At 42.7% G+C, this 24,583-nt stretch overlaps 1 protein-coding gene across 2 annotated transcripts in view; it reads right to left on the minus strand.

The window, feature by feature from the left end:
* DNMBP (dynamin binding protein) overlaps positions 1-24,583 on the minus strand; it is a 113,459-nt gene that overhangs the window by 33,417 nt on the left and 55,459 nt on the right. Inside the window, exon 1 of one of the 2 annotated variants that reach the window (XM_047073294.1) lies at positions 10,504-11,694. The exons of the other annotated variant lie outside the window; for it this stretch is intronic. Within the exon in view, the coding sequence (XP_046929250.1) occupies positions 10,504-11,665 (1,162 nt within the window). The 5' untranslated portion in view covers positions 11,666-11,694. Of the gene's footprint in view, positions 1-10,503; positions 11,695-24,583 lie in introns of those variants that run through there. 2 annotated transcript variants of the gene reach the window in all.

Raw genomic sequence — 24,583 nt, forward strand, 5'->3', positions numbered from 1 at the left:
TACATATTCAAAACCAGCATCCCAGACCAGTGCTTTCCATGAAGGGTCAAGGCCTGTTCTGGATTATGTCTTCTCTGTATGCACAGGGCCATTTCTGGCATTATATTTCCAATTTTAATAATGACACTACAGTGATGTTTCAAAATTTGCTCATGTCCGTGCCCCTCTGGCTATTTTTCTAACATACTCTATAAAACTAGACTTTCTTCAACTTCTGTGAGATGGTTTACTTTTAGTCCTTCCGTTTGCCCTCACAGTATTTTATGTATCTTTTATAACTGTGTAACTCCCCCACATCAATTCACCTGAATTATAATCTTGTTCAAGTTATAACTATAAAACTTATGGATATTTATTTAAGTTTATTTATTTATTTTGAGAGAGACAGAGTGCACACAAGTGGGGAGGGACAGAGAGAGAGAGGGACAGAATCCCAAGCAGGCTCCATGCTGTCAGCACAGAACCCCATGTGAGGCTCGGACTTATGAACCATGAGATCATGACCTGAGCCAAAACCAAGAGTCTGCGCTTAACTGACTGAGCCACCCAGGGGCCCATCTATGAATATTTAATAGAGAGCTACCAGAGTGCTAGGCGATGGGGCAAACGTAGAGAAAGCTGAAATGCCCTCAAAAGCTTTCTTTAGTCTCATCAGGAAAGTCATTTCATCTGTCCCGTGTTCAAGAACAGCAAACAGAATAGGGCTAAACTAGATGTCTTTAAAGTTATTTCCATTTGACTTAATCTAGTTGAACAGGCAAAACATAAGCTCATGAAACAAAAGAATAGTAAAAAATTGAATCAACTTAAGCATTAAGGGTTTTGGTTATATTTATTTCAATGAACACAATCTCTCAAAATAAAGATTATTTCCAAGTATGATCCAATATTTTGATGGTAAAATCTCATTAAACTTTGGATATCTGTCATTATATACTAGTATCTTATTTTCTAGTTGACACATGGAAAAATATAAAACCTCAATACAAGGAAAATATAAATCATGTTTTCCCTAGGACCCCAATCATAAGTGCCATGTTGGTTTAAACAAGCTCTGGGCATCTCCTAGATCTCCCCTGGCTTCCATTTTGGGGCTGTCAGTGATGCTACTTCTAGATCTTGAGAGGGCAGCAGGTGTAGTGACTATAGCCCTCAAACTACAAAAGCCCTGGTATCGAGCCCTCCTACCTGTGTGATCTTAGACATGTTACATGACCTCTCTGGGCCATTGTTTCCATGTATATGTAACGAAGGGGCCTTGTTGGTTACTTCCAAGATCTAAAATCTTACATGACTTCCTACTCTGTTACTTAACTTACTCCTCTCAGTTTGGAGTAACCACATCAACTTCTTTTTTTTTTTTTTTTTTAAACGTTTATTTATTTTTGAGACAGAGAGAGATAGAGCATGAACGGGGGAGGGTCAGAGAGAGAGGGAGACACAGAATCTAAAACAGTCTCCAGGCTCTGAGCTGTTAGCTCAGAGCCCGACGCGGGGCTGGAACCCACGAACTGCGAGATCGTGACCTGAGCTGAAGTCGGACGCTTAGACGACTGAGCCACCCAGGCACCCCAACCACATCAACTTCTAACTAGTCCCACAAGAAGTGCCACTTGTAAGTGTCTTTGGACACATGTAGACAGTTGGCCACTTCCTTTAGTGAGCCCTGAGGACTAGGCATATGCTGCGATTATTATGGAACCTAGAACAGTGTACTTCCAGTGTTTGTTTCCTTCTTAATCCTTGAACATGACAAGCTCAGCTGGTGTCCCTGCTTTTCTGCTCACCTACTGTCCTTTAAGCCCAGCCATATAAAGGCCTCTCTAGTCCCTGGATTAGACTTTTCTCTCAACTTCCCTCCTTAAGCAGCAATACAAAATAATAGGTACTATTTTATCTTTTTTTAAAAAAATACTGCCAAGTCACATTTATTCTAGGTGTGTGATGCCAGTTCAACTTTTGAAAATCAAATCATATGACCAAGTCAATCGATAGAGAAAAAAATACATTTGTAAAAATCTGACATCCATATACAGTAATAAGTACCAGAAAACTAGGAATAGAGCAGAACTATCTCAATTTGGAACAGAACACTGTATTAAAACCCTAGGGTGTTTACTTTTTGATGTACATATTCTGTGCCCCAAAATAGAATTTGACAACACACATTCACTGAGCACCTACGATATGCCAAGTATTGCTGGGTTCTAGAAACGCTACCTTTACCACCATCACAAAGCTTAGACTCCACTGGACTTTTGTGCATACCTAATCCGTAGTTCTTAGCACAGCAACTGGTACTTAATAAATGGCAACAATTATTATAACTTAGAGTGCCTTGAGCACTACTCTGCTGTAGCTGGGATAGAAGACATTACCCAAAAATTTTTTTTTTATTTTTATTTTTTTAGGGAGGAGAGGAGAGAGAGAATCTTAAGCAGGCTCCATGCCCAGCGTGGAGTTTGCCACCAGGCTCAATCTCACAACCCTTTGATCATGACCTGAGCTATAAAAATCAAGACCCAGATGCTTGTGGCGCCTGGGTGGCTTAGTCAGTTGAACATCCAACTCTTGATTTTTAGCTCAGGTGATGCTCTTATGGTTTGTAGGATTGAGTCCTGGGTCAGACTCTGCACTCACAGCACAGATCCTGCTTGGGATTCTCCCTCTTCCTCTCTCTCTGCCCCTCCCCTGCTCACTCTCTCTCAAAATAAATAAATTAATTAATTAAAAAAAAAAAGAGTCGGATGCTTAACCAACTGAGCCACCCAGGCACCCCTACCCAAAGAGTTTTGAAAAATCATGAACTATCCTAACTTTTATGAAAATTTCAGTTACAATTTTGTACATAGTTACCCCTATGGCACTGGGGTAAATGAGGTTTAAATCTTCTTTTATGCAGGGCAGGGGCTGGAGAGCAAGAAAACTGAATTCCCTATCTCCAAATCACTGAGGAAAGAGCTAGAAGAATTCTCTAATATTTTTTGTCTAAGTATTGCTGTAAGGTCAGCACTGAGTAGAAGCATCTCCACATTTCAGTAGATACTAAGACGCACAGTTTTGCACATTTTAGCATTTCTGAAAGCAAGATATGTTTTCCAAGTAATAGCATGGTAATGTTTAATCAGAAGTTTTCTTTCTATTGGTACATACAATCATTCAGTGTCTTATAACAGATGGTGTTTTAGATTCAATGAAATGCAATATATTCTATCGGTCTCCTCTTGGTTTATGATAAGAAAAAAAATGGGTTTCTTAAAAAAAAGAAAAAGAAAAAAGGGGTTTCTTGATATGGTGGAATGAGGTCCGCTGTGGAACCACGTATACAGACATGTCCCTTCCCACCAGAAATCACTGTGCGTGGGCACTATGGCTTTACAGCCTGATGGTCATGCCCAGCATGGGCACTTCCTGGTTTCTCAGGAAATAATCAAATTGGAAAGCTCTGGGGGATCAGGCTGGGTATGTCAAGTTTCTGAGCTCCCACTTTGACATTCCACTTAAGGCTAGGCCTGCCATGGTTTTGCAAGTTAGCAGCTTTGATTCACCCCTCCTCCCACTGCACCCTCTAATATCCCCAGGTCCATGTGAAAGGAGATGCCCCACAAGGGCACCTCTTCCTATCCACACTCGACATCTTGCCTTTCCTTCATATCTTTTGCTTTTACAGAGACCTGAAATCTTCCCAGGCCAATATTCCTATGTTTTTGATGAAACATTATACGAAAACAATTTAGGTAATGGCTTGTGGAAAAAACATACAACCTTCCTTGAGAATACAGCTCCTGATGGCAGACGCAAGGTCTTTGGGTTGGGTGGGAGTCTGCCAGACTGGATCATTCCAACCACAGGATCATCTTATTTTCTTTCCCAGACTTCAATTCTCTCCCAGCTCTTGGGGATATATGGCCCTACATATATTGCCTTTTGCCTCCACATATTTACCCTTTCCTCTCCTTTACCTCCTACCTACCCATCTATCCTCCAACAAGCAAACCTTGATTTTAAAAAGTAAACACATGAAAGCCGTGTCCAACTCTGTGCCCCTTCAGCTACAGTCACAGGTCTTTGGTTCTTTTTGTGAGAGGTCTTGAAAGAGTGGTCTTCATGCCCTCCTTCTATGACTGCATCCCCCATATAAGTCCTTTGCAAGTAATTCTGAATCATCACGGTTCCAACAATATTGTCTTTTCAGTCAACCAACAGCCTCTTCGACAAATCCAATGGCATTATCCTTGATTTCCTTGGGCCACTTCAAAGCACTGGCCATTCTCTCTTATTTTAAATTCTCTGGTTTTCTCCTGACTTCTTCATATGATCTCGCCCTATGCCTCTTGCTGGCCTCCCTCCTCCTCCCCCTTCCCCCAAACTGTGGCTCAGTTCTCAGACACCTGATCTTCTCCCTAGTTGCTCCTTTCCTCAGAGAACGTATCCACTCACAGTTTCAGTGATTACAAGCGAGGAGATGATTCCCCACAGACAGACCCAGCTTGCCTTATTCCTCAGGCTCTGCTCCAAACTAGCATCTGGTTTCTAAGATTTTAATACTCCAGTGCTCCACACACTGTGGTTCCTCCTTGTCACCACAACCATGTATCTTTGCTTATAAAGTTTCCCCAACCAGGAATGTTCTCCCTGCTTCTCTCTGCCTACGTCAACCTCCATTACTCACTCTCTTCAGCTTTAGCTCAAGTTCAAACATCTTCCTTAAGTCTTTTCCCATAACTCAAGACTGAGCTTTCCCTCTTCTGACTGTCCACAGCATTCACCATCTAAACCAAATACTCGTGTACTTTATTACATTATTCATATTTTTACATTTGCCTCTTCAATTGATCTGGAAACTTCTGTGTGTGTGTTGGGGGTGGGGGAGGCATCCTTCTCCGGATACCCCCAATACTTGGCACAGTGCTGAGTACAAGTTCTAGTTACCAAATCCCTGTTGAACTGCATTCAAAGGGGATGTGGGATCTGTATACTGGTGAAAGGATGATGGCAGCTCATGTTTATTTTGCATTACTACACGCCGGGTTCTACTGTGCGGTTCTAGGTACTTCTGTATCTATAAACTCACTTAACCCTCATAATACTGCCACATAGTTACATCATCTGGTTTTACTGATGAAGAAACTGCAACAGAGGGATTAAATAATTTACACAAGTTTACACAGGCAATAGGGCCAAGTAGGGGAAAAGGTATCTAATAGTTCCCCTTATAGGACTTATAAAATTGTATTTTAATTATTTGTTTATATGCTGTTTTCTGTTTGAAACCGCAAGTTCCTGAATGCAGGCACAAGTCTTATCCATCTTCTCCAGTGTCTCAATAGGGACACAGCTGGCATTTTGGCCAGGACAATTCTACATTGCATAGGACAGGTCTACACACTGAAGAATTTTAGAGTCCCTGGCCTTTGCCTTCTAAGCCCAAGTAGTCCTTGTACCCTGCCACTGTAACAGCCAAAAGATACCTCCACCCAGTTCCACATCCTGGGGTTGGTCTGGGCCAGCCAAGCCTCAGATCGCCTGCCCCCTCGAGCCCACTGCATACCAAATCGGCACCATCAGTCATCCATGTAGCCGTGATTTCAACCAGGTGACCCCCCCATCCTGGACTTCACCTCTACCATTTGGACCAGGGATTTGTACCTAATCAATGAATGGTTAGTTCATATGATGAGGACTAAAAAAAAAACACAAGGTGAGTCAATTACACTCACTCTCCTGGGAATCTGAATTATGAACTATCAGCCGGGTCAGACAGAAATAGAAGCAGAAGTTGCAATGATGTCGCAAAGACAGTGTTGGGACGAGTATGGTTATATGTAATGAAAAGTGAAGAGGGTGCAGAAACTATGAGTAAATGGGGAGTGCTGGTCTGCAATAAGAGGCGACCATGCAGAAGTTCAGAGAAGGGTACAAACGTCATGAGAAAGATGGTCCCTGAAGGAGACACAGAAAGTGAAGAGCTGGGCCCAAGGGCAGCTGGTTGCAGCCCACTTGTACCGGAACAGTAGCCTCATCCCTCCTCAGGATCTTCAGGCAATCTAGGTGGAACCAGAACGTAACACAGTGTTTGGTGCTCAGTACAGTTCTGTTAGATAAAAATAGATGAGTGGCTAATATTTATTATAAGAGAATGAAATTAGAGAGAGCGGCACAAGGTGCTCTGAGAATGTCCAGCACGTAAATGACAGTGGTTCCGCCAGCACGACTCAACCCAACCACAGTGAAATTCCACAGTCTGTTTTGCTGGCCATTAGTTACTGCCCAGTTAATTCCCAGGAGTATGGCCCCTGTCTCCAGAGTGGCAGAGACCTCTTGGCATCTATTGCGCTCGTGGCTTCTAATCAGCATATGAAATTAGCCAGGGTGAAGAGCTAATGTCTTGGATTGACTGGCAGACATTTTATTCCAATAGTTTGAATACAGTCTGCAGCTACAAAGACATCATGTTTGTATACTTGCAGTGAAAAGAAACCTTGACCCACAGAGTCCTAAAAACTGCGCTACCTGTGGAACACTGGCAAAAGTGCCTTCAAATCTGTGCTGGTTTTTATCATCTTGGGAGAGAACAAAACAGATTTCCCTGGATTCTCTTGTTCCACGGCAATTACTGTCCAAACTTTAAAGGAATCGCGTGTATATCTTCATCACCACTTCCCTCCTAAACCCCATGTAATGTGCTTTGCACCTTGGTTGCTCCTCTTCTTCACCCCATCTGGCAAATGCAAGGTCTTTCTTTGGTCCACACGCCTCCCATATCTCTGCTGCATGTTACACGGCTACGCCCCCCTCCACTTGAAGTCTCTCCCCTGACTTCCCTAATACAACACTTTCTGCTTTTTCTAGGTTCATTTATATGGCATGAACGCAGAGCTGTGCTTCTGGCTTCAACCCTGGTGACGCAGTAAAAGCACTGGTCTGGGCATCGGGAGACCTGGATTCTATTCCTGACCTAGGGACTGATTTGGGACATATATTTCAATTTCTCTGTGCTCCAGTTCTTTGGTTATAAAAACGGTGGGTCAGATTTAAGTGTTTTTCAAACATTTTTTTTTTTTTTTACGGTAGCCCACACTTTACACTGTGACTCAGTATATACATGACATGTAACACGTGCGTGTGGATACACACACGCTCACACACACACATGAAAGTATCACATGCATACTTTTCCTACATGAGATGTGCTACGAAATTTTCTACTCACTTTTATTTTTCAAGAATGCTACTTATAACCCACGGAAGAGACTTTAAGACCCAGTCATGGGTGGTTACCCATTATTTATAAAACACTGGGCTTGCTGATGTGTAGTGAGACAGGAGGATGCTACTGAGCCCTCCAATCCTGAACCTCCAAGCCTGGACTCTCACCTGAATTCCATGTCCTATTCCTCTCTGTAACAGTTCCTCATTTACATATCCTAATATCACTTAACCCATAGTTAACACGGAATTTGAGGCACCGCGTCCCTTTCCCGTCACAACCATTTATGTTACTAGCAAGTGTAAACCCTTGGTGCCGACTTTTGGTCTAGCAATGGGAAAGCAGCTTACATTGTACCAACCTCCCTATCGATAACTATTAGCAACCCTGGATAAGGCATTTTTTTAAAGTAACTGTGTGAAGGTATTGGAAAGCAACCAAAAGCAGGCCGAAAACTAGAGGGGATAGGACTCAAAACAAGGGATGCAAACTAGGTAAGATCCATATTTATCCAATTTTTACTCCCTGAAGTCAATCCCTAGTCTTCTAGAATGTGAGGAAAATCAAGCAAAAATGGAAAGCCAACAACTGGCAATCTTATTGGGCTGAAGAGTCAAAGGCTCATTTCTGGGGCTGTGAAGTGGCTAGGTATTATCAGTGAAATCCTGGAAAAGAGGAAGCCACAGAGAGAGCAGCCCAAAATCTGTGCAGAAATTCCCCTCAAATCCTTGAACTATGCATGCAGGTGATGAGACTCCGGGAAGCCAGCAGAAAGCAGTAACAGCTAGAAGCCAAAAAGCCTGGCAGATATTCACAACTGCTTGGGGCTGAGAAGACACGGCTTGAAATTTGAGTCCCTCTAAGTTAAGAGATTCAATAAACACTTCATGTTGTACTGAAACATCAAAAAAGCTGCACCCTAGAAGTAAGACCCACCTCTCAGGAGGAGGGGCCCACACCCTAGGACTAAGGGCAAAACCCTAACAGGCATGCCCTAACAATCTCTAAGCCTGAGGCCTCCATAGGAGAATGAACTGATAAGGCAGGTGAGGGAAGGGCACATTATGGTAGAAGGACTTGGTTTCTAGCTTGAGAGACAGGCTGGGAGTGGCCATTAGATAGCACCTTGCTTCTCAGATGGAGTAGGGGGAGGCAGGGGAGGGTGGGAGAGGAGGAAGGGATGGGACATTCCACGTAGATAATCACACCTGCAGACACAGGGCCTGAGGACAGATGTTCAGTGGGGGTCAATCTGGATCTCAGGAGAGAGGGGACCATGCAATGATAGACTGGTGGAATAACTTGTAAGGCTGAAGGGAGGCGGGTGGACAAAAGACCAAGAAATCACAATTTATGAGCACCTACTATGTTCCAGGCCTACTATGTTCTTTAAGGGTTTTATTTATGTTCTCTCACTGACACAGGTGTCATTATCTTCATTTTATAAATAAGGAATCCAAAGCTCAGAGAGATTAGGTAATTCACCTCAAGTTATACTATTAGTAAATGGTGGGGCTGAGACGTGAACTCCCAGCAGAAGACAGACTCTAACGCTTGTTTCTGTAATTACATGTTGTAACTGTAACGTTCAGCAAGGACAGTGGTGCCTGTGCTGTGAGACAGCCAGCAAAGAATGTTAGAAAGCAAAAGGATTTCAGGGCAGACTAAGATTCTGTTATAGGCCAAGGAGGACACTAGTGGTATAAACTAGGGATGTCAATTAAGCTAAATAGGAATGCCATCAAAACTGAAGCCCTCGAATATAAAGAGAGAGTTGTAAAAATGTAAGTGACAGAAGGGGGAACTGAGCTGGTTTAAGAGAGATCATAGGGCAAATTGCACCACTCAGGAGAGAAGGGCTTGACTCTTGTTAAGTCAGACAGAGTAAACACACTTAGATTACACTTAGGAGGCTTAATACAATAAGGAACTAAAGATAGGAAACAAAGTTCATGTACGGAACAGATGTGGGGGAAGGGAATAGGAGCAATACAAAAACCAATATAAGGAATCACAGAATCACTTGTGTAATTGTGTGTGTGTGTGTGTGTGTGTGTGTGTGTGTGTGTGTGTGTGTTTTGATTGTTGTTGGTTTGAACTGGAAGGAATTTAGAAGTCATTCAATCCCTATCATCTCAGAGCAAAAACACACCTAGAAAAAAATGGCTAGCTGCTAAATACCTCAGCCTTCCAATTAAAGCCAGGCTTAGTTTCATTTTTATCTTTATAAATGCAGGTGGAGACCCTGATTTATCCAAAACAATGCCCTGGAAATTCTGGTTAGGTTAAACCTGTGCCGGAAGACCACAGGATAAACCACTAGCAGTTCTGGGATCACACCAGGGACTTGTCATGTCCCCACCAACAGTGAGCCTGTTCTGAAGATCTAGATGAGAGAATTCCCGCTCAGGAGGAAGGTGTGAGATGGAGTTTCTAGATCATTCACATTTTCTGACTCTAACCCTTATCCTCTGCTCATAACCTACACCACCCTCAAATCGGCCTCCACCAGAAAGTTGGCTTCGTGAGAGAATAGCGTAAATAAAAAGAAAGACTTAACAGGGAATCCAGTAATTATAAAAACAACCACAACAAAACAAAACAAAATGAACATAATTCATTTCAGAGAACAGCAGAAGACAAACTGGCAAGAAAGAAACAACCTCTACATTATAAAAGACTCTTAATGTATCATGTTACAAAAACTTCGTTAAGGCGAAGTGAGATGAAGTAATTTGAATGTACAAAGCATCATGAAGAATATAAATAATCCTCTGATTTCCAGAAGAGTTGTAGTGCTCATCATTCACTTAAGATTCCTGAGTGTAAAGATACAAACACTCTATAAAACAAATTAAATCCTCTTTTCCCCAACGTCTAAAGAAGTGTAGAGATGGAGAGAAAGATCCTGCCAGGAAAATAAATTTTCGCTTGGTGCCTCAGTAATGAACTTGCCATTCCCATGAGACAAAGAAATATTAAAGAAAGAATGGAAAGATATTTGGGATTCGAGACCCCTGACAAAACCAAGAATGATAAAGATATTTCCCATGAGAACACGGTCTCGTTCTGGAGGCCATGGTGTGTGTTTATAGTACTGTATCTGCTCTTGCTCTGAAAAGTGCCTCCCAGAGGGATTAAATCTCTAAGGTTGTTCTCACTCAAGATACACTGAAAAAAGAATTTCAAGCGCCAGGTTCCTTAAGTACATGGGTGTTCCTAGTACCTAGATAACCACCCCTATTACCTACTTTCATGTTTTAGCATTCTAATAAGGCTGGCTGAGTTCGTACCTTGAGTTTTCTTCCTGTTTTGCACAAATTCTGAGCGTCTCAGGGTGCTGGGTGCTGTGCGGCGGTAGCGACTATTCCTTTTCCAAGTCTCAGGGCCATTTGTCTTTCTCTCGGCCTCTAAATGCCAGGTATTCTTTCCTAAGGAAGGGCCCTGCGGAATGCCGCTATGGTGTTCTCCCCGATCCCCTCTCGTCCACTGATTCCGCAGACCATCCGGGAAGATCCCTCTGCTCCCAAGGGCCATCATTCCTGCTCTGTCCATGCCACTGTCCTCCAAATCCTTCATCTGATGGGCAGAATCTGTTTCTCTGTAATTCTGAAATTTATACTCACAGTTTGCAAATAGAGTATCGTGCCCTTTATTTTCTGTATCAAAGTCACTCTGATCCACGACAGGAGTCTTTGTTTTGGGATAGATTTTATCATTTTGACACACACCTTTGTCCCCTTCATAGTATTCGGCAAATTCTTTACCTTCACTGACACCATTCAAATCTGGGAAGTCCACAGACTGATGATTAATATAATTCCCAGGAACCTGACATAAATTGCTGCGGTTTCTACAATAAATATTAGTTTCTTTACAATCCTCAGCATTATAATTAAAATTCCTGTGGTCCACGTGCCACTTTTCAGGTTGACCACCATTCCCCACTGGATCATCCAAACCACTGTGGCGAGTCTGTTGTCCAGTTTCTTTAGAGTCCTCAGGATTACAGTTCAGATTCTGACCATCTACGTAGCCATTCGTTTCCCTATATCCTTCACCTTTCCAGCTTTCTGGGCTGCCTGTAAGCCAATTATCCTTCGTCTTGGGGCTCAGATTCCCATAATCTACATCTCCTGAGTTCCAGTAACCATCACAGCCTTGAATCACACTTCCATAGTCCATACAGTCCTTTCCACTTTCCTCTGCTTCCTCGTGGTCTGAACTTGGTTCACTCTGCCCAAAAGCCCAGTATCCACAATGCCTTTTTCTGAAGGGCCGATTGTGCCCTGACGTCCAGTTTCTGGAATCCGAGGCGCCTTCTCTGTAAAGTCCATCCAGCCCTGTAAGATCCCTCTTCTGTAGACTCCTGTGATCTTCATACTCCCAGCTGGAGCCCCAGTGCCCTTTCCTGCCCGCTCCTCTTTCTTTTCTATCTTTGTGGGTTTCACACATGTTCAGTGCACTTAAAGACTCGAGTTTTGCTTCCCTCTTCCATGGGCCTGGGTGGGGCTGAAATGTGGACAGGTGCGGTTTAGCCCAAGGCTGTGTCCGTCCTTCTGAAAATGTCTCCCAAAGTGCTCGAGACACTCACTCTTCTTGCTCCTCCAGCTGGGAGCACAGAGAAACGTGGAGTTATTTCAACCTCGGATCCAATCAGTGAGCTGCTATATCTTTCCCCACAGAGGCCAGAAGATAATTAGTAACTAGTGTTCATGTGATTGGAGTTGGCAGCTTCGTTTGGTGTTTCCCTCAAGCTGGTCAAACTGGCTTGGCTGCTTTCTGTGCTGAAGGTGGAAGTATTCTGCTGTTCTAAAGGTTTTGTAGAAAAAGCAGAGTGAGCAAGAACAGCCCCCTCTAAAAGCCAAGGTAAGGTCATCTATCAATCTCATTGGCCTCTTTAGATATTTCTGTAATCAACCAGGGGTATAAATAATGTTTTCATGTGCAGCTCAAACTGGACCTCTGTTCCTCATCTTCCAAGTTCAGCTTTCTAATCCTTAGACATCTGAAACTCTGCAGGTCTCCGTTTCCCTAAGAGAGAGAACTCTTCCTCCTGTGAGAGCTTTGCTTTTTATGGGAGTCAGGTTACCAGTTAGTGAGTACACACTCAAATCGCAAGTGGTTTCAACTCCTGCCTGCAGACGCAATGGGGCATCCCACTGAAAGGAAGAAAAAAAACTTCCTTTTTACTCTCATCTGGTGTCTGAGTAATTTTAAAACTGTCCCCTACAAGAATGTAGTTAAGTATGTTTTTCACACTTCCCTTGATACGTGCCATGCCAGAGAAGCATGAAAACCATTTTCTAAATCTCTTCTCCATCCAATCATGCAGCAATATTCAGGAACTCGGGAATAAGGTTAGGAAGCAGAAAGGTGCCTATAAAAAGACCTCTGTGGATCAACAAACATTAGATGGGCACCTATTATAGGTGAGGTATTGAAGAAGAGAGAAAAAGTGAACAAGTCAGTCCCTGCCTCTTGCAATGCAGGAGCAACCCCACAACAGAAGATCTAACGTGACAGGTGCTATGACAAACACAAGGGCAATGCAACAAAGCAAAGTCCCCGGCAGGGCAGCTGGAGGGTATCATGGAAGTGGCGGCATTTGAGCAGTGCCTTTAAGCACAAGCAGGATTTCCCCAGACTTTCTACATATGGAGGACTAGGAGATGGGGAACAGTTTGGAGGATGGAATACGTAGAAAAGTAGTAAGAGAAAAGGCTGGAGCGGTAGGTTGGGGCAGATCCCAAGGGACTGAATGCCATTTACTTCATTCAAGGGAGAGTACTGTGCTCAGAGACAGGCTTTGGTAAGATGATTGTTTTAGCTAACTGGTCATCTATCAACGTCCAGGAACGGTTCCTTGAACCACTGTCTAATCCCTATTTGTGAAACAATATACAGAACCGTGAGGAGACCAGGGTTAGATGCTGTGTCAATAATTAGATGTTTACTCTTGGATGAACCACTCACTCTCTCTGGGACTCGATGTACCCATCTGTAGACATCTAGGCCCACTGACCTCTATGACACCTCTGATTCCTTCAGTTTAAAAAATCCATGTTCCATTTTCCTCACAACTTGTTTGTCCTTTCCTCAAATACCTAAGGCGCTAGTATGCACCCTTTGGCTGCAATCTCTGGATTGCCAAATCTTCTGATGTGAAGGTTTCTGTTCTGTTCCCTCACACCTTCCAAACCAATAGCCATAGCAGCGGCAGCCCTGGAAGCTTCTATGTTTCCAGTGTGAGAATGTGCTAGAATCGGGGCGAGGGCTAGCAAGCTGATAAAAAGAAAAAAAATTTTTTTTTTTATCTTCAGTACCCTGCAAAGAGGGTACTGTATTACCCTTACTTTACTGCTGACAAAGAAAGAGTCTCAGAGTTTCAATAACCTGGTCACATAAGCTGGTACCAGCCAGGGCCACAATCTGAACTCAGATCTGTTTGACTTCGTGGCACTAGACGAACAGGGATACTCAAAAACGTACTAGAAAACCTTAATTTCCCTCCAACCAAGCAAACGAACAAGTAAACTCTATCACGATCTAAGTCTGAGGTGGGCCACTTCTGAGGCAGGTGTGCTCACACTGGCCCCTTCCCTTCCCCTGACATTCCCTCTGTGCCTCCAGTCCTGGAGTCTGCCCGTGCCCCCTGCCACCACCCCCCAGCCCGGCCACCACAGGGCCGTTCCTCGCCATTCGACCACAGTGCGCATCTAGACTGGCACATAAAGTAAGTCAGGCACACTTTTAAATACTGAAAATAAAGATTAATCTTTCCCCCACTGTTACTGGAAACAAAGTTCCCTTTAGCTACTTTGTATCTTTGATAAAGATAGCACTGTAAGAAACACACCTAGTACATCAACCAAGAGAAGATATAAAAGAGGATAAATTACGGAGGCCCTAAAGTGCCACAGGGCCCTGATGCTTGCTGTTTGTCACCAGAGTGGGGGCGATCAGCTGCAGTGACTATCTGTGCACCCCTTGCCCCCAGTAGACAGAAATACTGCTATATTCAATGGTAGGAGGGAAGACAGGCAGCAGGATTTAGAAGGAGACAGAGAGAAGGTGCCAGAAGGGTAAAGGAAGAAGAGGGAGGAGACTAGAAAAGAACCAGCAAGAACACATGCCTCCCTACACTTCTGTTAATGTCTCTGTTAACTATGCAGGTCATGCCTCTCGTTTGGTGACCGACGCTTCCACACTAAGGGTGCCCCAGTGATGTTCTCTGATTCCTACAGTTCTTGCTGTTTTTCAGAGCACTGAGCAAATCTCTCTCTCATTTCACCTATGTTATTTTATTATGCATGTGTAACTCCATTTATTACACTGAATGCTCCTTGGAGGCAAGGACCATGTCTAACTTATGTCTCAGTCCTCAACACATCTCTGCACATGGGTTACCCAGCAGGTACAGACAAGTTTGAGGAGCTGATGTTTGCAGCGTTTATGGGGCATGTGCTAGATGCCAGGCAGAGAGCAGGACAGCTTGGAGGTTAAGAGCACAGCTTTGCCAGCCCTGGGTGTGAGTCTGGACTTTGCCACTCACCAGCTGTAGAATCTTGGGGAAGTTACTTAAGCTCTCCAAGTTTGTTTCGTCATGTTTTCATCTTAAGCACAAAAGACATGACATTACTGTGGAACATAATTCTAAAAAGCCTCATTATTGATAAATTCCCACTACCTGAAACTTAAGACACTTTTGTTCTGCCACCTGTATATCTAATGCAAGGATGGTTCTCGAGTGTATCTCAAACCAAGTCACAGGTATGGAAGGCCATGGAAGAGCCTGGAACTTGCTATGGCTTTGGGGATGGAGCACTGAGCCAAGATTCCCTTCCAGCCCCTCTTCAGGTCCTCAGAAATCATCAAGCTATCTGGCAATCCCCCAGGACTTTAGGACTTCTCATATTAAATGATCACCTTAAAAATTTTTTTTCATTAGTTTTTTAAATGTTTATTTATTTTTGAGAGAGACAGAGTGTGAGCAGAGGAGGGGAAGAGAGAGAGAGGGAGACACAGAATCTAAAGCAGCCTCCAGGCTTTGCGCTGGAGCACAGAGACTGACGCGGGGCTTGAACTCACAAACCACGAGATATGACCTGAGCTGAAGTTGGAAGCTTAACAGGCTGAGCCAGCGAGGCGCCTCTAAGTGATCACCTTCTTGAGGACATGCCTAAGAGCTCATCCTCACGAGTCCCCTTGAGGGTAACTGTTGCTGCCGCCCCTGTTCAGCCCAAGTGCCCTAGTTCTTCCCTGATCCTTCACAGCAAACCTGCTCCAGGACACCCCCCGGCCCTGCCCCGCCTCTGAGGCTGCAGTCCCCTCAGACCTGAACGTGCTCGCATAGCGGTCCTCTCCCGAGCATAGTTTAGATAGAAGTTTCCTCTCCTTAATACCATCTGCTTCCCCTCTCTCAGAAGATGACTCCACTTCTGGCCTTCCCATAATACTCTTTCTTGTTGGAACTTATTTTTCCAGTCGCTTGCAGTGATCTAAAGTAGAGGGGCAGGTGAGCGTGTGTACGTGGCCCGCCTTCTTGAGCCAGCCTCTCCGGACCACCATTCTCCTGCTGGGAGTTCAATCAGTATCCTGCAATTCCTACATCCGCACATTACTTTGTATTATTTTCCTTCCTGAGGACACGTGGGTTCGGAGCTCTCTGGCACACCTGCCCGAAGTGACACAGCCGTGTTCTCCGCGAGCCCTAGACTAATGCTGGTGCCTCACTTCCTTTCTTTTCCTCCTTTATAAATTATTTCTGCTTCTTCATCCTTTCCCTAGCAAATCTACCATCCTACTGTGTCTGTATCCACACACTCTGCCTTCCCTCCTGTTAAAATGGAGAAACTGTCGCGGCTCTGATAACAGGCCAGTCTCTCTGCGGTTCCCTGGATCCCAGTCCCCCTAACGCCTCAGAGACTGTGTTCCAGCAACAAGGCCCTCCCTCTGCTTCTGCAACGCGATCACTCCAATGGATCGGTCCCACTCACTGGACTATCTGCATCTTCTCCTTTGCTAGTTCACCTTCCTGGTCTTCTACACTCCCAAACACTGGTGTGCCCCAGGGCTTCTCCTAGATATGCAATTACCTAGCACATGGCAGGAATGCAGGGAACACTGATAGGACTGGAAATGTGGTTTCCAATCTTAGTGCCGCTGCCTCTCAGCCTAAAGGAAGAATTTAAAGGAGACCACTACGGCTAAAGCTACTCATAGGACATCAGTGCTACAGCCTCTGGTGGTGTGGACAGAGGGTCTGGAAATAAAGGAGAAGAAAGACACCTAAGATCTAAAGGTTAAGTTCCCCAGCAGAGGAAGAAATGAAGCACTAATGAAAAGCAACAACTGACTGGGAGGAGGGAAGGCAGAAGCAGAGAGGATTCTGGGAGCACCGTAAAAGGCAATAAGGGTTGGAGTGTTGGAAAATAAGAGGTGTTTGGGGGGAAATGTGATATGCTCTGAAGGGTGTAAATATTTGCAATGAGACAGGGCTGTGAGAAGCACTTAAGATGTCTCAGAATTTATAACCTCGTGATGAACTGAAAGGGTTATGAGTTAGGTGAGGGCTCAGAGAGACGAACGACCAGCGTGGGGATGTTGCTAGCATGAATGGGTAAGCATGTTGGAAAGCTGTATGACTTCCTGATAAGGAAGCAGCCAAAAGTGTATCTGTGCAGAAGAGTTAAGTATTTTTTGAAAGATATAAAGACATACATATATTCTCTTATAGTTTTCAACAGATGAGAGTACTAAAAAATGCTATGCCTGACAATAAACTATTTTGGAAGTTGACAAGGGTCTTTTGGGATCCCTCCTCTGTGAGCCCTTGAATTTCTGGGTTTTTCAGGTGCTGCTTCCTACACCCACTCTCAGAGATCAAGCATCCCTCTCTCAAGTTGAAACATGCCAACATCATGGTGTGGCACAGTGACAGGGCACAGAAGGCTGTGCAATGAAACCGACCTGAATTTGAACCCCAGCCCTACCACTTACTGTGACAGTCTGGGTCAACCTGGGCTTTCTCATTTGTCATATATGCACAATATGGAGGATTCATGAAAGTGTGTCAAAGACCTAGCACTCTGTGTGACAAGTAGTAAGTGCTCAATTAATTATAATTATGATCACTGTCTTTCAGTTCCTTCAGCTAATGGTGAGGTTCAGTGCCTGGGCCACTTCTGTGTATCTATACTCTTTCTTTTCTTTTTTTTTAAGAAGTAATCTCATTAAACGTTGTGGCTTTAAATAAAGTTTATGGGCTGTCAAAATTGATTTGTCCCAAATGTACGTCTCCAACCCTTACCCCTCCCCTGAACTCTGGGCTGTATATCAAACTTGCCTAATCAATACTTCTACCCGGATGTTTTATGGGCTCATCAACATGACCAAAACAGAGCTCCTGACCTCTGTCCCGTCCCGCCTCCCCCACCAACCAGCATCTCCTGCGGTCTTCACCATGAATTGAGAAATTACTGGCAACTCCAATCCTTCCAGTTGCTCACCCGCGGGGTCATCCTTGACTCTTCTTGTTCTCTCACACATCACACCCAATCCACCAGCAAATCCTACAGGCTCAGACTCAAAATATACCCAGGACCACGCACTCCGCATCATCTCCAGTCTACCATCCCGGTCCAGGTCGCCATCACCTCTTGCCTGCAGCATCACTGCAGTAGCCTCCCAACTGGTCTCTGTGCCCCTACCCTTGTGTCTTTCTGTTTGGCCTCCACACTGCAGCCAGAGTGACGCTATAACATGCGCCAGATCTTACCGCTCCCCTGCTCAAAACCTTCCCGTGGCTTGTCTTACTCTGAACAATGAACTACAAAACCCACACCTTAGCTCTAGCTGAACTGGCCTCCTTGCTGTTCCTCAAACACTAACTGCACATCTGCCTGTGACGATTTCCCCACCCCCCAAAAATGGCTTGGCTGGCTCCCTACAATCATTCAGATCTTCACGCGAATGTCACTTTTCAGTGAGGCCTTCCCTGATTCCATAGCTTCTTTTGCCTTCTAGTACATATTCATATTTCTACTTACTGTTTGCCTCTCCCATGAGGGCAGAGATCACTGCCCTAACTCCAGAGCACTGCCTGGAATACAGCAGGAGCTCAATATATGTAGATTAAATGACTGCCCTGGAGTTTCTCATCTCTTGGGGCTTGCTACATCTGGCAAAGTGTAGGGTGGGAGAGGACACACTCAGGTGGCCGTGTGGTGGCAGGAATGACTGTGGCCAAGGGTCTGTGCTAGCAGGAGGCAGGCAGGTCCTTTCACTATGTCCCTGCAAAGCCCCAGTGAAATCTGAAACCGATACTTAAAATCCCTGGATCTATTCCAGTTTCTCCTCCCCTCTGCCATGAGCTGAGCGTGAGGAAACGTTCACAAAGCCATGCTACAAAGTTAGGAATAGAGATTCTTTAACTAACTTAAAAAAAAAAAAAAGAATAGTGATTCATGGGTTAATTATAACTAAGTCAACCATTCCAAGCTACATTTCTTGACACACATTGAACCCCTATTGTAAAAGGAAAACTAGTTTCAGTCCTGAATTAACATAGACTATTAAAGCCTTCTAACTCTGGTTGCTGTTTTATACCAAGACAAAATCCATTTAAAGTAACCGAGCTAATTTTACTGAGCCAACATCCTGAACCACATGCCACAAGTCAAAGATACTTGCTTTTTTTTCTCATGTACTGACAAATCAGAAAGAAAGATTATTATTCCTTTCACATAAACTTTTACATCTTGAAAGACCACAAAATGTTTTGGCTGTTTAACTCATTGTGTTTTACTAGTTTGAGAAAGAATTTTTATTTTATTTTTATTTTTTCAATATAATTTTTTTATTTAAAAATTTATTAGTTTTTATTTTTGAGACACACACACACACACACACACACACACACACACACACACAGTGTGAGTGAGGGAGGGGCAGAGAGAGAGGGAGACACAGAATCCAAAGCAGGCTCCAGTGAACTCAGCATAGAGCCTGATGTGGGGCTTGAACTCACAAACCATAAGATCATGACCTGAGCTGAAGTCAGACACTTAACCTACTCAGCCACCCAGCGCCCTGAGAAAGAATTTTTAATACCTGAGGCACGCCAAGGAGTCTTCAGAATAATAAATAACTTCTGGATGTAGAAATAAACTATACTTTCAAATTAAAAAAAAATTTTTAACATTTTTTCATTTTTGAGAGACAAAAAGAGACACAGTGTTAGCAGGGGAGGGGCAGAGAAAGAGGGAAACACAGAATCTGAAGCAAGCTCCAGGCTCTTAACTGTCAGCACAGAACCTAATGCAGGCCTCGAACCCACGAACCGTGAGATCATGACCTGAGCCGAAGTTAGATGCCAAACCCACTGAGCCACCCAGGTGCCCCTATACTTTCTAGAATATTGTAGATCACTTCAGTATAAAGATGTTACTCTTCCATATCAGTAATTTTCTAACTTATTAAATGAATGGCTCTCTTTAGTGGGTCTTAGATCTCAGTATGTTGTTGAAAATATTACTTTCTTGAAAAACATTCTGATTTGATGTGCAACAGCCTTTTAAAATTACCCTGAGAGTCTCTGGTCAACATTCCCTTGACATTACCTTCAAGGGAAGAAAAGTTTAGGAGCGAGGCTCCCAATATGGAAGAGGCTGACTCTACCCTTTACCATTCCCTGCACTGATGTAGAACTAATGGGGTCCTTACTCACACTGAAGTAACTATGACCATGGTTCAAAGGCTTCAACAGTGTGATTACATACAGAGGTCAACATCACTATGATCACTGGAGTTTCAGAGATACACAAATATGAATAATACTATGACTATGTCCTTTGTATTAATCAATGGATAGCCAGTGCCTGCCTCCTAGTATGTGCTTAAGAAATATTTGCTGAATAAAGAAATGAATGTACAACCCTGATTACTTGTCAAATTGAGAGGCATGTGAACCTCTCCTAGAGACAGGAAAACACTATGATATTCTAAAATAAGATTCTCTCAGGGCTACATTATGTAGTCCTAATCAGGGTTCTAAAAGTAACATGTACTGGGAAACCTGAGTGTCTGTGGATTAACCCCAAATCTTTCCATTGCTCTGGAAGTCAACCTATTTATCAGATTTGAAGATACTGTGTTTTAGATATGTACCTTAATTTATTAACTAGCAACTCATTTGACCAGAAGCTCTCTGAGAGCAGAGAGCACATCTGTGTTTATTACCCTGCCCTTAGCACAGTACCTATAACAAACATTTGCTGGATGAATGACTGAACTGAATCCCATCCTGAAGCCTGCAAAATGGCATTTCATTCCCCAACATGCTATAATCAGAGATGCCTCCTACTCTGATTCTACTCTGACTCTACGTGGTAATTCCAAATTTAAAGCTCCAAATTCTCAGCTGGAGCCAAATACTGGCTTCTCTAAAACTAATCCTGGGCTTTCAAATTTCTAATAATTAAAGTTTAGGTTATTTGGACCAATCCTCTCACAGGAAAAAAAAAGTTTAAAAAGTTGGAGGAAATATTTTTAAAATCTTCGAACTATCAATACACTGACAAGATGGTAGCATGCTGGCCAAAACTAAAAGAAAAGTGGAATCCAGACAAGCAAATAACCACAGAAGCGGCATTGCCCCACAGCACTTGCCAGTTCCAGAAAACGGAACTTTTGTTTCAATGGTCCTCTGAGGAGAAAAGGTCAAAAACTCAAAGCCCAGAGCTTATCCAAGGCGAGAAATCTAAAAACAGCCCTTTTCCCCAAATAAGCTAAGATCCCAAGGGACCCCTGAGAGTGAGTCAGAATTGGACCAGCCCTCTTGCAAAATTACAGTTGGGGTTCCTATATCTTGGTTTTCCATGGAACTTTAAGCTTTGAAATTAATTTCAGGAACCAAACTGAGATGGACTAATGCTTCCATGTGGAAAATGCTTCTCAGTGTTTCTTTTTTTTTTTTTTTTTTTAATTTTTTTTTTTTTCAACGTTTATTTATTTTTGGGACAGAGAGAGACAGAGCATGAACGGGGGAGGGGCAGAGAGAGAGGGAGACACAGAATCGGAAACAGGCTCCAGGCTCTGAGCCATCAGCCCAGAGCCTGACGCGGGGCTCGAACTCACGGACCGCGAGATCGTGACCTGGCTGAAGTCGGACGCTTAACTGACTGCGCCACCCAGGCGCCCCAACTTCTCAGTGTTTCTTGAGAAATGTATAGGTCTCTCTGAATCCTAAGAAAAATCAGCCTAGAAATCTTGAAGACAAGAGAAAATACTATAATTCTCCTTTACGAATAAAGCCTAATAATAAAGGTAGACACATTACTGGTTTGAAGGCATCTACCGATGCCAAGTTGAAAGCAAGAACAGAAAATACTGACACAGAAAGTGAAAGATTAAGGTTGACCAGACAAGAGTACACAGAAAAGTGATCAGGATCTAATCAGTTAGTTTTGCTTGTAGCTCTTGCTATGTTATGTTTACAAGTGTGTGTGTTCATGGCCTTGTGTGCTGCTAACAGTGAGTCATTCTTGCAAATAAATATTAATAAGCTTATTTGTACAGTGTCTGTCATACAAACTTTGTAAGTGATATCAAGTTCTGGAAGCAAAACTGGCAACTCTGACAAATGATTCTGTGCAGTGTTAAATCTTTCTCAGAGCAGTGAATGTTCCATTATTTGAATACCACCCAAAACTGTCCAGCATTCTCCAGGGTTTAATATTTGCTATAGGGTATAGTTCTTTATAAATATTTTAACAGAAGATTAAAGAGACCATGAGAATATTAATATTGAATTATTATGTTGTACACCTAAAACTAATATAATGTTGTACATCAATTATAATAATATAATAAAATTTTTTACAGATATGAATAGTTAAAAATTTATTGTCTAAATTTTTTTTAACTTTTTTTTAATTCAGTTTTTGAGAGACAGAGAGAGACAGAAGACGAACAGGGGAGGGGCAGAGAGAGAGGGAGACACAGAATCTGAAGCAGACTCCAGGCTCTGAACTAATAGCTCAGAGCCTGACAGGGGGCTCAGACTCACGAACAGTGAGATCATGACCTGAGCCAAAGTTGGACACTTAACTGACTGAGCCACCCAGTTTGTCTAAATTTTGAATTAGCAAAAATATTGTCTAAATTTTGAATTAGCAAAAACAATATTGATTTCAATGGCAAAGTCAAAATCAGAGCAAGTACACAAAATACTTCATTGTTAAAAAAGAAGATGAACTTACATGTACCCTAGTGGCCCCACCTGAGGATGCTTTTAGCTACACTCATAATCCAACCAACATCAATCTAAGATGGAAACTCTTTCTTATGCCTGGAATATTAACAAAACAATGATCAATAGGATCAGGGCAAATAAAGCTTTTGTATTTACAATCTTGTTTTAAGAATAACTTTTAAATACTAATTACTTGTGGTATTACTTTACAGTTTTGAAATTATTTTTATTTACAATTTATTTTATGTTAATGTTCCCCTCTTCTAATGTTTTCAATTGCCTATTGTCATGTTAATTTCCTGACTTTGATAAATATTCTATAGTTATGTAAGATGTTAAGGTTAAGGGGAAGCTGAGTGAAGGGTATATGAGAACTTTAATTTTTGCAACTTTCCTATAGATCTAAAATTATTTTATTTTTTTAATGTTTATTTTTGAGAGAGAGAGAAAGATTGTGAGCGGGGAGGGGCAGAGAGAGAGGGAAACACAGAATGCAAAGCAGGCTCCAGGCTCTGAGCTGTCAGCACAGAGCCTGACACAGGCCTTGAACCCATAAACACATCATGACCTGAGCTGAAGTTGGCTGCTTAACTGACTGAGCCACCCAGGTGCCCCAGATCTAAAATTATTTTAAATTAAAAAGTAAGAAAGTCTTTAAAGTCTTTAAAAAGTCTATTATCAGGTAGAGAACACTTTTACATGTTATTAAAATATATAATCTTGTTGGGGCACCTGGGTGGCTCAGTCAATTGAGAGTTGGACTTTGGCTCAGGTCATGATCTCGTGGTTCGTGAGTTCAAGCCCCACATGGGGCTCAGTGCTGTCAGTGCAAAGTCCACTTTGGATCCTCTACCCCCTCTCTCTGCCCTTGCCCCACTTGCACTCTCTCAAAAAATAAACATCTTAAAAAAATAGAAATACCGGGGCGCCTGGGTGGCGCAGTCGGTTAAGCGTCCGACTTCAACCAGGTCACGATCTCGCGGTCCGGGAGTTCGAGCCCCGCATCAGGCTCTGGGCTGATGGCTCAGAGCCTGGAGCCTGTTTCCGATTCTGTGTCTCCCTCTCTCTCTGCCCCTCCCCCGTTCATGCTCTGTCTCTCTCTGTCCCAAAAATAAATAAACATTGAAAAAAAAAAATTAAAAAAAAAAAAAATAGAAATACATAATCTTGTCATAATATTTGGTTCATTACAAACCATGCATTTATATATATGTATGTATGTATGTATATATATGTGTATGTATATATATATATATATATACACACACATTTCTTATATATGTATATGTGTGTGTGCCATGATAATATAATAATCTCTTTTAGTATTAGCATAAGACAGGAAAATTATAATCTCTGAAACTTTTAATATAAGCCTAACAAAGAAAAATTATTCATTGTAGATGATTATGGTATTACTATTATTATTTAAGAACATGTAAATAAATAGTTTAAAATTCAGAATAATTTATAGTTTAGGAATTAACAGAGATTCCAGTTTCTTTTTCTTGAATCCCAAGGATTACTATCCTTTGGGAATTTGGGAACATCAGCAGATCACAAAAAAACTGATAGAAACAAATGCAAATCCTCTCTGGAATCAGGTGCCTTCATTGTAGGTCTTAACGTTTTGCAAATACTATGACCAGCACACAGTAAAAGATAATCAGACACATAAGGAGTCTAGACCACATGAATGAGGAGTAGGCAACATCAAAAATAACCCCACTAACACATAATATCTTGGAATCATCATATGCAGACTCTAATACTAAAGTTATGCTTACCGTATGTAAAGAAAATAAAAAACAAGCTGAAAGCTACCTGCAGGAAACAGAAAACTATAAAAGATGACATTTCAGATTTGAAAAAAAAATAGAGCTTCTTCTACAAAATGAATCCTCATGTCACCGTAATTCCAGAGTCTTAAGAAGGAGGTGTAGCTAGCTACAACAAAGAACCTTACCTTGGGTCTGACACAGCACTGGACTATTTTGCTACCCATGAACTGTGTCTGATAAGGGGACTGGCATCTCTGTTCCAACAGTCCCCAGAGCCACAGTGGTCCAAGTTCAAAGTAACAAACAGAGGTAGGAGATGTATGAAAACTCTGGGAAGTA

Source organism: Lynx rufus, unplaced genomic scaffold, assembly GCF_022079265.1.
Source record: "Lynx rufus isolate CCGP_SWC_20201006 ecotype Redwood Valley unplaced genomic scaffold, mLynRuf1.p SCAF_11, whole genome shotgun sequence".
Taxonomy (NCBI): domain Eukaryota; kingdom Metazoa; phylum Chordata; class Mammalia; order Carnivora; family Felidae; genus Lynx; species Lynx rufus.